Below are 13336 nucleotides of genomic sequence, written 5' to 3'. Positions count from 1 at the left end.
TAATAGTTGAATCTCTAAATCAGATGATATTGACATTTTAGTTACTTATTTTCAGAATTTCACATGGCTATACTAATTTACAGCCCCATTAGCAACACACAACCCCTTCAGCATTGACTGTTTCCATTTTATGTCATCATTGGCAATTTGCAGGGTTTGTAGTGAAACCGTGGGATTGTTTTGATTTGCATTTCTCATTATTAGCAATTCAGTTCATTCTTTCATTTGTTTATAGTTTGTAATTCTTTTGAGAATTGTTTGTTCATATCCTTTGGTCACTCATCTATTGGGAAATGACTTTTTGGTCTTATATATTTATCTCTTAGTTGCTTATGTATCTTCGATATCAGACTCTTATCTGAGAAATAAGATACAAACACTTTTTTTTCCCATTCATGTGCTTTTCTGATCCTCTTTATAGAAGCTGTTCATTTAGTTTCCTGTAATCAGTTAACTCATTTCATCTTTTGTAATTTTCTCTAGCCCCTGGTTTTGTTAAATACATGTCCCACTCATAACTGTGAAAGGTATATGATCTGTGTCTCTTCTCAGTTTTTAGTGGTATGATATTTAATATTAAGGTCACATGTCCATTTAAAATTTATTGTGGAATATGTATATGGTCTTGGCTTAAGTGTGATTTCTGCCTGAGTAATTTTTACTTTTCCTAGCAGTTTTTATTAGGTGGAAGTATTTTCCTGAGTAATTTATTTTTTATGCTTTATTGAATACTGTTTTTTTGACTTGTGTTGTTTCTGATTCTCCCTTGTATAGTCTGTTCCATTGATCTATTCTAGTTTCAAACTAGTAGCAGGTCGTTTTGGTGACTTCTGTTTATAATAGAGATTGATGTTTATCAATGTTATTCCCTCTTCATGTTTACCTTTTACAATTATTTCCTTTTGTATTCTAGTTTTTTTGTTTCTTCAAATGAACTTTGATATTTTAACAACAAGAATAGAAAGGCAAATCCCATTCAAAATAACTACAAAATACATAAAGTATGTGGATATCAATCCACTAAAGCATAGAACATACTTATAGATTCAAATACAAATGCTCCTTAAAGAAATAAAGAATTATTTAAATAATTGGAGAAATATTCAGTGTTCATGGTTAGGCTTTACCAATTTAATATTAAGTGTTTTAGGCAGGAATCAAACCTAGATCTTCTTGACTCCCAGTTTTATATTTATCTTTGGTTTTTATTCCATATTCATATCTCTTGTCTGCCCCATCCCTCACTCTTAGACTGTATCTTGTATCCAAGAAAAACATTAAGCATGATGATAGACACAATGACTACTAGATATTCAGCATTCTGGGTTAGATTCCCTACGTCTGTACAAGGGATCATTTCTACTACCTTTCCTGTTATTGATTAGTCTTAATTTTTTTTATCTTTTTCAATTTGTTGATTGTGAAGCAAAACCCTTAGGGTTATTTTGATTTACCTTCTCTTATCAGTGATTTCGTGCTTTCATATCATATTGTTGTTAATAGTTTCTAACACTTCTTTTGAGAACTGTTTGTTTATATCCTTTTGATCTTATCATTGTAGTGTAATGTTAATAGCAATGTAGAACCCAATCACCACTTTGTTTATCAGGAGCATTTCTTGATGTATTCCTGGCCCTGGAATTGGGTGTTTTCCATCCCATCGGCCCTTCCCCATCTTGCCTGACCAGATGATGTAGTTAATAGATAGAACTAGTCTTAGTTTCCTTCACTTGGGACAAGTTTGCAGCTGGAGTGAGGTCTAAGGTCCAGGGTTTGGAGAAATCTGAAGATCCAAGGCATCTTTGCCATTTTGAATCCTGAGGTGCTCTTTTGCTGAAGAATTATAAGGCGATCAGTGTGTGAGTATTGCAGGAAGTGAGGCCATTTGGTATAGAGTAATCTCTTAATTTGAGGTCACAGAACCTGGGTTAAAACCCCAGTTCTGCTACTTTCTTATCTGACTGTGTGTAAGTCACTTTGCTTTATTTGCTCATGTGTAAAATGGTTTTAAGATCCTTTCCAAGTTCTCAGTGTTCTGATTTCATTTCTTTGGTCTTTGTAACTCAGCGATGAATTAATACTACTTTCTCCCCCTGAAAACTCTCTTAATTTTATCATTGAATCATATATTTAGAGCTGGAAGAGGCTTTAGAAGTCAGAGCCCTGTTCTCATTTTGCCCTGGAAAAAACTAAGTAAGAGAGGTTAAATATGACTTCCCCTTGGTTACTCTACTAGCAAATTTATAAAGCAGAATTTGAACCCAGATCTTATTGTGTCTAAATCCAATCCTTTTTTCATTATACCACCTTGCCTCTCCAGTAGTTTCTGGTATTGATTTTTATTTTTATTTATTCATTCATTCATTCATTTATTTTTGGTGAGGCAATTGGAGTTAAGTGACTTGCTCAGGGTCACACCACTAGTAAATGTCAAGTGTCTGAGGACGGATTTGAACTCAGTCCTCCTGAATCCAGGGCCAGTGCTCTGTCTACTGTGCCACCTAGCTGCCCCCAAGTATTGATATTTTTAAAAGCATTTTTTTTTTTTTAGTGAGGCAATTGGGGTTAAGTGACTTGCCCAGGGTCACACAGCTAGTAAAGTGTTAAGTGTCTGAGGCTGGATTTGAACTCAGGTACTCCTGACTCCAGGGCCGGTGCTCTATCCACTGCGCCACCTAGCTGCCCCTTAAAAGCATTTTGAATAAGCAAGGGAAGTAGGGGGTGGGTTGATGATTTGGTATATTCCTGCCTCCACTATTCATAAAATGAATAAATTTGGTAAGAATTTTTATTAAATTATTGAAAAATTTCCCATGTTACTGTAACCAATTATATGAAATATCTTAATATACTTGGCAGTTTAAAATGTGCTTTTTAAAAAGAAATTAAGACTTTTGAATTCATCACTTAGTATTGTCTTTTGAGAGCTGGTATACTTTTATTTTAGCATATTAATGGGTCATTCTTGGTCATTTTGATTTTCTTAGTGAATATAAAAATCCTTAAAGATCTTTTGTGGATATATTTGAATATTCAGGTTTTGAAGAATTCTACTTTTTTTTTTTCCTTTTGGTAGATCTTAAGTGTTAACCTCACAGACTAAAGTTTTCTATTTTTGACAGTGAAAGCAAGTTGAATACATTGGTGCAGAAACTTCATGACTTTCTGGCACACTCTTCTGAAGAATCTGAAGACGCACATTCTCCTCCAAGACTGACATTGAACAAGGTTATAGGTAAATGGGAAAAATCTGATGGGTCCAACTTTTAGAATCTTTGAATATTTTCAAATAAATTTAGCTTTCTGCTTTGCCCTTGTATGTTCTGTTAACAAAGACTAGTTTTAGTTGAGATTTCTGCTTATTCAGAAACTTTCCCAAGAAACTGAGCTGTGGTGAATAAATTTGTGAAGTATATAACATTTACATGGAGAAAACTTTTGATGTAGCATAGGATTGATGGTACCTATGGTCACATAGGCAAAACTTCAATTACTCAAATCATAAAGATCAGTAGGATTTTTAACACAAGTCAAAGCCATACTTATGATAGAATGACCATACTCTGATGGTTCTCACCATCTCGGCTAAGTGAAGCAGCTTGCAGCACTTGCTTTAGTCTTCAGAAATGTTTAAATTCACATAGTGACTCCATTTGAATAGCAAAGAAATCAGAGATTCCTACTGGTTTTTTTTTTGAATTTCATCTCCTACTATAGGTTGCTGTAAGAACTTGTCTTTTCTAAACATTCAATTTGACCTTTTCCTACTTAGGATTGAATTGAATAACTGGAGGTGGCCATTGAGTCTATAACATCTTAGATGAAGTTCATTGCCTAGTAAGGGATACAAAAGAAATTCAATGTAGAGTTCTAGTCCTTTAGCAACTTATACCATTATTGAGATTGTTGAACTTTGGACATGTGTGCAAAAATGGCTTAAAATATGGTACACAGTGACCCCTTTGCCTTTGAGATGATGCTCATTATCCTCCTAGTTGCAATGTTCCCACAGTAACCTCCTAAGACTTAAGTTTTAGCCTTGCTGACAGCTTCATATTTTTCTAAAGACAAGGATTTACTATCAGGCTCTGACCCCATGGGGAAACAGTTCCCTTTATTAGTGGTGTCCTTGCTGTTAACAGGGACCCTTTCTCCTCTCCATATCCCTGGTCCACCCACCCGCCACTCCAATTCCCTCCGAGAACTCACCTACATTACCTTTGGGCAGTCAGTCTCTATTCCAGTAATTGTTTGCTCTCTTTGTCTCTGGCCCTTCTAAAGCAACTACTGTTACTGTATATAGTCTTTAAATTTTTTTTTTTTTTTTGGTGGGGCAGTGAGGGTTAAGTGATTTGCCCAGGGTCACACAGCTAGTAAATGTCAAGTATCTGAGGCCGGATTTGAACTCGGTCCTCCTGAATCCAGGGCTGATACTCTATCCATCGTGCCACCTAGCTACCCCCTGTATATAGTCTTTAAAACTATTAAGCATTAATTTTTTCTCCACTGAAACCAAAAACACCCTGTTAGAGCTCAGCCTCTTCTTGAACCTTAGATATGCTTCCTTTTTTAGGATTTAACTTTTCTATTTCCAACCAGAGCTAGCAAGTCAGTTTGCACTGAATGTCTAGTGTTAGAGGTAGCTAAAATCGATGTTCTTTAATTTTAGCATCTGTTTTTAAAGTTATCTTATTTTTATTCTTATTATTATGGTTGTTTTCATCATATTGAACACATGTTGTATTCCTGGTATAAATCCAACCTGACAATGGTATATCATTTTTATGAGATGTTTCTGTAGTCTCCTTAATAATATTTTATTTAAAATTTTTGCCTCATTGGTCCTTAGGGATTATTGGTTTCTACTTTCTTCCCTTCCTCTTATCCTCTCCTTGGTTGAGGTATTCTCTGGGTTTTAGTATAGTTCTTCCTACATGTTCATTTGCCTTGCATTTAATCAGTTTGAGCACTGAATGAGAATGAGAGTCACTTGTAGGTTCTTGCTTTTCTGATCCCAGTGAAGTTGTGCTTCAGAGACTTGCTTAGGGCAAGTCAGTTCCTTCAAAAATGTAGCCATTAATAAATTCTTTCCTACATCATCATGAGCACTACTAACCTCCAGGATTGGGATTTGCATGTTTTATTTGTTTCTTTTTGGGGTTGATCAGTGAACTTCTTTCCACATTTGATCTTCAGATACCTTTTTTGGGGGGGGGGGGTCAATGAGGGTTAAGTGACTTGTCCAGGGTCACACAGCTAAGTGTCAAGTGTCTGAGGCTGGATTTGAACTCAGGTCCTCTTGAATCCAGGGCTGGTGTTCTATCCACAGTGCCACTTAGCTGTCTCCTCTTCAGATGCTTTTTAATAGCTTGATGACATTTTAGAGAATTTTTAGTCCAGCCATAGAGAGGCTAATTAATATTTTTTCCTTAGTCAGTTAGATTTGTTCTTATTATAGGTTAATGGTGGTGCCTTGAGAAAAGGTTGCATGGGCCATTCTTCCATTTGTAAATTGCAATAACTGAGAATGGCTATTTAACCTGTTCCAGTCAGTTATTCTTTTTTCTATCTACCCATCCACTGCATTTCTTTTCATAAATAGCTTCAGAATAGCTTTGATTGGTAGCATATAATATAAGAGCTTGACTTTCATAGCATTCAAAAAATATGTAATACTTGCTTACTATGAACACTGCACCTTAACAGGCATTTAACATGCTACTAAAATTAATGAAGATTTTTAAGTCCCTGTCCTTAAGGAGCTGACAGTCCAGAAGCTTGAGAAGACACAACCATAGAGAAGAACCAGTTAGAATATTAGCAGTGTTTAAGAGGAGTAGAAAATGCTTTGTGATCTCTCCCACCCTTTGGGTAGATTAGGCATACACACTTTCATATAAAAGGTGACATTTGAGCTTATCTTTTATGTAAAGTAGTGTTTTCAATTGGTGGAGGTAAGAAAAAGTTACTCCAGGAAGTGGAAACAGTACAATATAGTTTGGGGAATGTCACCTTGCTCTAGACTAACTGTGCTTAAATATTGTAAGACTTGAGAGTTAGGTTGAAATTAGGTTTACATCCTTGAATTCTAGTGTTAAGAAGTTTCAACTTGATTTTTTAGGCTGTGGGTGGCCATTGAATGTTTTTAACAGTAGATTGACCTGATAAGAACCATAGATTAAGATATGTTTGTGGAAAAGGAGCCAGTGCAGTTGTTGCTCTGTTGTGGGGTTTTTGAATAATCCGGTAAGAGTCAGTGAGGGGGCAGCTAGCTAGGTGGCGCAGTGGATAGAGCACTGGCCCTGGAGTCAGGAGTACCTGAGTTCAAATCCGGCCTCAGACACTTAACACTTACTATCTGTGTGACCCTGGGCAAGTCACTTAACTCCAATTGCCCCCCCCCCCCCCAAAATAAAAAAGAGTCAGTGAGGACCTGAAAATTAGACTGGTAGGGAAAATGATGTCCTAGAGACAGGTGAAAGAGAAATTGTGGAGATGGAATCAGTTGGACTAATCATTCTATGTCTTGCTCTTCTCTTTTTCCTTTTGTGCCTGTTTCTTACATGGACCTTAAGCATTTCTCCCTTCAGTTCTCCCAGCCTGGAACAATTAAACCATATTTGAACAGAGTAATTTGGGCTCCTCACATTCAGGGAGACAGATGGGATTGAGACTGCATCTATTATTTCTCAGGTATAGGTAACTCTCAGATAAGGAAGCTGCCTTGACCAGTACAAGTAGACATCTCTTCAACCTTAATCTTAGAGGGCTCAACTAAGCCCTGAGAAAGAGGTGACAAAACTACCTTGACTTTCATTTACCTTAGTGACAGTTTCTACAATAGGAATTGAGTTGTGACATATTTTACTTTTTTGTGCTTTTAGTGACCATTTGTTTAATGGTCAATTTCTTAAAACTGTTTTTCAGTCATTATATGAGAACATTAATTGCATATATATTTTACATTGACAGGCTTTTTGAAGAAAATGGTAAGGTTCATAAGTTTAGATTGTATTACATTTTGGAACTAATGATTTTTCTTAGTGGAATGGACTTCTCAAAGTTTTAATGAAAGTTAACAGTCAATTGCTTCAGTGTTCTTGAGGAATCTGTGATTTCATTCCTGTGAGTACTTCCTTCACTGATATAGATTATCACTATTTAGCACCTTTAATTTTTAGTTCTTTTGTCCAAAAAAAGTTCCTCCCTTAACAGTAGTCTTGTGGCCATAGGCCTTTCCAAATTTACCTAGGCCAGGCCTCATACTTTGTAGAGTGTCCATTGCAATGCCCAGGCTTAAACACCTTTTTTTACTTGTTAGGTTAGACCCTGCTCTAGTCCTAATGCTCTACTTGTACAAGCTTTGTGAGAACAGGGTCACTTTGAGAGTAAAGTATCATTGAAGTTTTACTTGTAGTGGTAGATTCTTGATATAAAAATGGCATCACTTTTTATGAAATTATCCAGTGCTTACATCATAATTAAATTTTATTGAGGAAAAGACTGAAGGCGAGTAGACTGCTTAGTTGTTACAGCGCTGTATTAACTTTAAATCTAATGTAGTCACTACATTATCACCCAAATACCACGTTAATTTAAGAAATAAGGGCAGAAGTTAATTCTTCTATTGGCAATTTTATTTATTCTTTGGTAACTTTGAAATAATTCTTATGAAACAAATACTGTACCTGATTGATTCTTTTTTCTAGATAAAGGCAGTAGGTCTGGAAATAGTTCGGATCCAATGGAAATCAGCAAGGAAGAGGTAAGAATAATTTGAAGTATTTTCAAGATAGTTATATTTCCCAGATAGTAAATAGGAAAAACTTCATATTGAATACAATTAATGCAAATCCTTCAAGGTATAGAGTATTTAATATCTCAGAAATAATTGTTTACTAATGCAATTTAGAATATTTCATAGCTCTCCTATTATTTGTTTTTCTTAAAATTATAGGTCTGTTTTTATTTTTTCCCACTTTTAAATATGCATCTATTTGGGAAAGAAAAGAAGCAAATAACATTAGATGTCCTTTTTTCCATGTCTAGCAAATAATTATGGTAGCTTCTTTTATTTATGTAAATCTGGACCTCTTGACAATGTTGACTTTCTTACTTCCTTTATGAGAAACTAACATATCAGTGTTTCTTAATTTGTAGAAGGAATATGGTCAGTCTTTTTTATTTCAGTTTGATAGTTTAAACAAAAATGAATCTTCATTTCCAGAATTAAATATATTGTTGTCTAAGTAGCTAAAATATGTCTTTTACAAAAATTTTGTTGTAGAAACTTTTCATGCATAGGTCTCTAAGTGCCTCCCTCTCAAGTTGTTATTTAAGTATGTCCTCCCTTTCACAGCCAAACTTCTGGAAAAAGTTCTCTACATTCCTTACATTAAATAGATTTAAAAAAAAAATAATCTCTTATGTCTCACCCTCTTCCCCTCATCTCCCATCCTCCATATTCCATATTCTTTGCTGATCCTTAATGTATCTTGGGCCAATCATTTGGGTGGATGTTTGTAAGTATGGCATTGAGAAAGTCATCAAGAAAGGAAAATGTACATCTTTTCTTGACTTTCCTTCTCCCTCTTTGGAGAATGATTTGAAAATTATTTCATTCAGTTTTGATTGTGCATGTTTCTGTTCTCTAGAAATTATTGATGAATATTTGCATCAGGTTGGATGGTTTTCATAATTTGAACAGATATACTTTGCTTTTAACCAACTAAGGTCAGCAAATTCAACATATGGTGTTACTTATTCATTTGTTGTTTAGTATTGTCTGATTCTTCATGACCCCATGGATCTTGTTACCATGCACTTCTGTCCTCTACTCTTTCCCTAAATCTGTCCAAGTTCATGTTTGTTGCTTCCATGACACTGTCTGTCCTTCTTATCCTCTGCTGTCTCCTTTTCCTTTTGCCTTCAATCTTTCCAAATATCATTGTCTTTTCCAATGAGTCCTGTCTTCTCATTATGTGGCCAAAGTATTTCAGCTTCAGTATTTGACCATCTAGTGAATAGTTTCAGTTAATTCCTTTAAGTATTTACTTAACAATTGATGAACTCAAAGAAAACAAAACCCTTCTTACAAACATAAATAGTCAAGCAAAACATTTCTCCTTCAGTCATGTTTAAAAAAAATATGCATCTCATTCTGCATGCTGAGTCTTTCACATCTGGATGTGGGTATCTTGTTTCATTACTAGTTCTCTGGAATTGTGGTTGGTTATTATCCTGATTGAGTATCTCATTCTTTCAAAGTTGTTTGTCTTTACTGTATTGTTGTCATTGTATAAATTTTCTTGATTTTGTCCTTCACTTTGCATCAGTTCATATGAGTCTTCCTAGGACTCCTTGTAATGATCTCTTTCTTATAGCACAATAATATTCCATCACATTTATATACTCTTTTAGCCATTCTCCAATTGATGGACATCCCCATTAGATTCCCATTCTTTGTCAACTCAAAATGAGGTATACATTTTTGTGTGTTTTGCTTGGAAATAATTCCTCCCTTAATATACCCTGCCTCTAATTCTTCCTTTTCCACTCTTCTTTTTTCCTGTTGACTGAAATTTATTTCTTTAACCAACTTTGTGTGTGAATATTCTTTTCTCTGACTAGTTCAGGTGACAATGAGGTTCCAAGTGAAAGCTGTTCCCCCCATCCCTATTTGCAAGGATATCTACTGTTATACCATGATTATGTGAAATAATTTTCCCATACCGTTTCTCTCACCCCCCACCTGCTCTTCACCATATTCCCCTTCCCCTTTCTTTATATTCTTCTCTTAAGATCATTGAGACTAGCAGGCCTTTTCTAATTAGACTCCTTCTTTGACCCCTGAGAATGGTAAGGTTCAGAAGGGACACATTTCATCTCCCCATAATTGAACGTAAACAGTTTATCCTTGTTTGATCCCTTATGGTGGTTTGTTGTGTTTAACTTTTTATGTTTGTCACCTTCTGTGTTTGAACTTATGAGTTTCTCTGCAGTTCTGGTCTTTTCACCAAGAATGTTTGGCAATCCTTTTTCATTAAAGGTCCATATTCCCCTGTAGTATTATACTAAGTTTTGCTGGGTAAGTTATTTTGTCTATAAGCCTATATCTTTTGTCTTATATCCTGAGCTCTACACTCCTTGATAGTGCTGGCTCCAGGAGATTTGGTTTTGGGGGGGGCCAAACAGTAAATGCCCAGACAAATAATTGTTAAATTTATACATAATAAGACCAAGGTAGATTTTTGGGATTACTTGGTGACTGGTGTCAGCTTTCTAAAAGTAAGAGGAATCATAAACACAACTAAATGCAGAGGTCAAATTGAAGGTCTGCGCTTTTGGCTCTAAAATTTAGTATTCTTTCCATTACAGGTCATTGCTTAACCTCTTATTGTTCTTAGGGCCCTCCTATGAAGGATCATGTAACTTATCTGCGTTGGCTGCTGTAACATTGTTTGACCAACTGGCCCTTCTGTCATCTTCCACCTATGGAACTAATCGATAACTGTAATGTCATTTTTCCCTTAATATTTTGTTTGAAAGGTATAAGCTAAGGTGGACCTGTCTGTACATTTAAAAAATATTCAGATACAAGGCATTGATGAGGTAAAGTATTCATAGTTCCTGGTTTTCTATCTTAGAGAAATTTCTAAGGGGTTTATTACATGGGAAGCATTGCTGGCAATGAATTTTGCGATAGGACTTGGTTACAACCCTCTCCTGCTCTGGTTTACCTTTTATTCCCTAGGCAATATAGTCCTGCAGCAATATTCATGATTGTCTTCCTTCTCCCTTCTCCCCACCACCAAAGAAATAACTTTAATATATTGGGGCTCTTTATTTAAAGGCACTTTACTACAGTAAAGGGATAACATTTTTTGAAGGATATTTCTTCACAATCATATTTGTTTGTCATATTTAGGCAAATACCTCTTCAGAGAAAGCCAAATCTGTAGGACCATCCCGTTCTAAAAGGTCAGTTAATGCAAAGGAATCATTTTAAGTTGATTTTCATTTTGAAACATTTTTAACATCTGAAAAAATTAATTATGAAAACTTTGACTAATCTCATATTAAGGAAATTATCTTTCGAAGTTTTCACAATATTAAACTTTATGAAGTATGTAATTATTTCCCCAAATTAATAATTTTTAAAAAGTAGTATTTTTCAGGCAGTAATGTATCAAATGTTATATAGTTTGGTGCATGTGATTTATTGCTCATTTCTGCTATGGACTTTTAATATCCTGAGTACAGGTGAGTGAGAATCAAGCCTTATGTTTTGTGAGTGTGCCACCTCTAGGATTTCCGGGAATGGTAAAAACTTCTTTGTCAAGGGAATGGTAGGCAGCAAGATCATCCAAGTGCTAAAAAATTTACAGAATGAAAAGCAGTATCCAGATGAATACTGAGTCTTAACTGGCCCATAGGACATTGTTGGCCACCAAAAAACTTCTCTCTAAGCCTATTTTAAAATTTATTTTTAATATTTGAACACATGTGAACTTATCTGTTTTCTAAAGGCAGAGAATATCTGTTGCTAGAACTATGTTTAGAGTTGTTTGAAATATTTTCAATTGTAACAGTCTGTTATATTTTACTTGGCTTCATCACATTTCCTTATTTTTCTTACAGGAAGCCTACAGTTGTAACAAAATATGTAGGATCAGATGGTGAACAAGGTTTTGATGAAACTATAAATAAAGATGTTCCCATTGACACTTCAGAAACTGATATAGCTATGCAAAGCTTGCCTAAAGGTAACACATGATTTGTGTGTGCATAGATATAAATTTTTTTTGTTAAAGAATAATAAAATTCAGTGTCTCCATAATCATAATACATAAAATTGTTTCTAAGAAAAGAGTGATAGAGCCACTTTACTGGTAGATCTGTATCATATTTCCAGACATGGCATTTTAGTAATTTTCTTATTGTTCTGAATTTGTTCAGTGCTATTACACTCAGCTTTAAAGAACTTTATAGTTAAGATCATTTAATTCTCTGTATGCTTCTTAGTCGATTCAACCTCATTATCTTGTTATAGCTCAACTTCTACTTGGCTTTTCACTAAATGGGCATTATTTCTCTCTCTCTTCTTCCTTTCTAAAGGATTTATTGTATGTAAATCTTATTTGAGTACCAAAAACAAGTTGCAAAGGTTACTGTTGTTTTTTTTTCCACAATTCAATTTTACTAAATATTTTACTAACAATTTTAAACTTTGATCAGATCTTTGCTTTGGTATGGATATGAAGAGAATGAAATATCTTTGCAATTGTTCATGTTTCTTTTTGTTATCTAAAATTCAACAAAGTTTAATTATTAGAGGATTATTGTTACTTATATCATCAAGTTTATTAGTTATAAAAGTTTTTAGTGATCAACAGTTTTTGAAAGTTAGATATTTATATTATCATCTTTTATCTTTTAAAAAACTTTTAATTTCCAATTTGAGCTGTTGATTTGAAATGGATTAAATATAATTGTTAGAACAGAATCATCTTGATTGTTCTTTCCTTGTACATTATTTATGTACATGAAATGAAGAAGATAATAAAAACTTGTGATAAACTTTTTAAACATTCTGATTCCCTCTTACATTTGAATGAACAAAACGTTGAAATCAAAGTGTAAGCATATCAACCAAGAATTGTTTCAACGATGAAAGAAAAACAGAGGAAAAGCTAAAATCTTGAGATGGGTTAAAAAAAATCTAGTAAAATTAAAAATCATTAAATTTTATCATTATTAAATATTTAATTCAGTGCTCTTCAGAGATCCATACTCAAGCTCTTATAAAGCAGTTTTTCCCAACCCATTTCCTTCTGTTTACATAACTCCTAGATCTCTGAATTCTTTTTGATATGTTTTAAGTTGTAATACTTGGAAACATGTTGGTGAAGGGTGGGATGTTGCTCTTAGTGCTAGGTATTGGAAATGAATTTATTTGACTAGAAATATTAATGAAGAGGTAAAGGGACCAAGAATGGAGTAGGGAAAAATAATGGCTGAGCGGATATAAAGAGATAGAAGAGGAAGGGATCTTTCTAAATAGGTGAAAATAATTCTTTGTAATGGTTTTGATTAATTAAGTGTATGGTTAGTTGATTGACAGGTGGGATCTGGTCCCCATGGGAATTGGCTCCCTGGAGATTTTATTGTTGTTGAGCTATATTTTCTCTGTGGTTGCTTATAGGAAGACCCCAGTGGGACAGTTTATGATAAGAACTAGGAGTTTGGACCCTGCAGTCTTTGAACACCATGATAATTGTGGCATTGCTAATATAATCAACTGCCACTGCTACCTTCCCCCATTTCCAAGTGTTTA

At 34.6% G+C, this 13336-nt stretch overlaps 1 protein-coding gene across 7 annotated transcripts in view; it reads left to right on the top strand.

Annotated features, from left to right (window-relative positions):
* ATRX (ATRX chromatin remodeler) overlaps positions 1-13336 on the top strand; it is a 183909-nt gene that overhangs the window by 43585 nt on the left and 126988 nt on the right. For all 7 annotated transcript variants that reach the window (XM_043974368.1, XM_043974367.1, XM_043974363.1 and 4 more), the window contains exons 3-6: positions 3123-3235; positions 7710-7765; positions 10928-10980; positions 11641-11765. In XM_043974368.1, coding sequence (XP_043830303.1) covers positions 3123-3235; positions 7710-7765; positions 10928-10980; positions 11641-11765 — 347 coding nt within the window. The remainder of the gene's footprint in view (positions 1-3122; positions 3236-7709; positions 7766-10927; positions 10981-11640; positions 11766-13336) is intronic.

Source organism: Dromiciops gliroides, chromosome X (genome assembly GCF_019393635.1).
Source record: "Dromiciops gliroides isolate mDroGli1 chromosome X, mDroGli1.pri, whole genome shotgun sequence".
NCBI lineage: Eukaryota > Metazoa > Chordata > Mammalia > Microbiotheria > Microbiotheriidae > Dromiciops > Dromiciops gliroides.
This window is presented reverse-complemented; position numbering and strand designations above follow the sequence as displayed.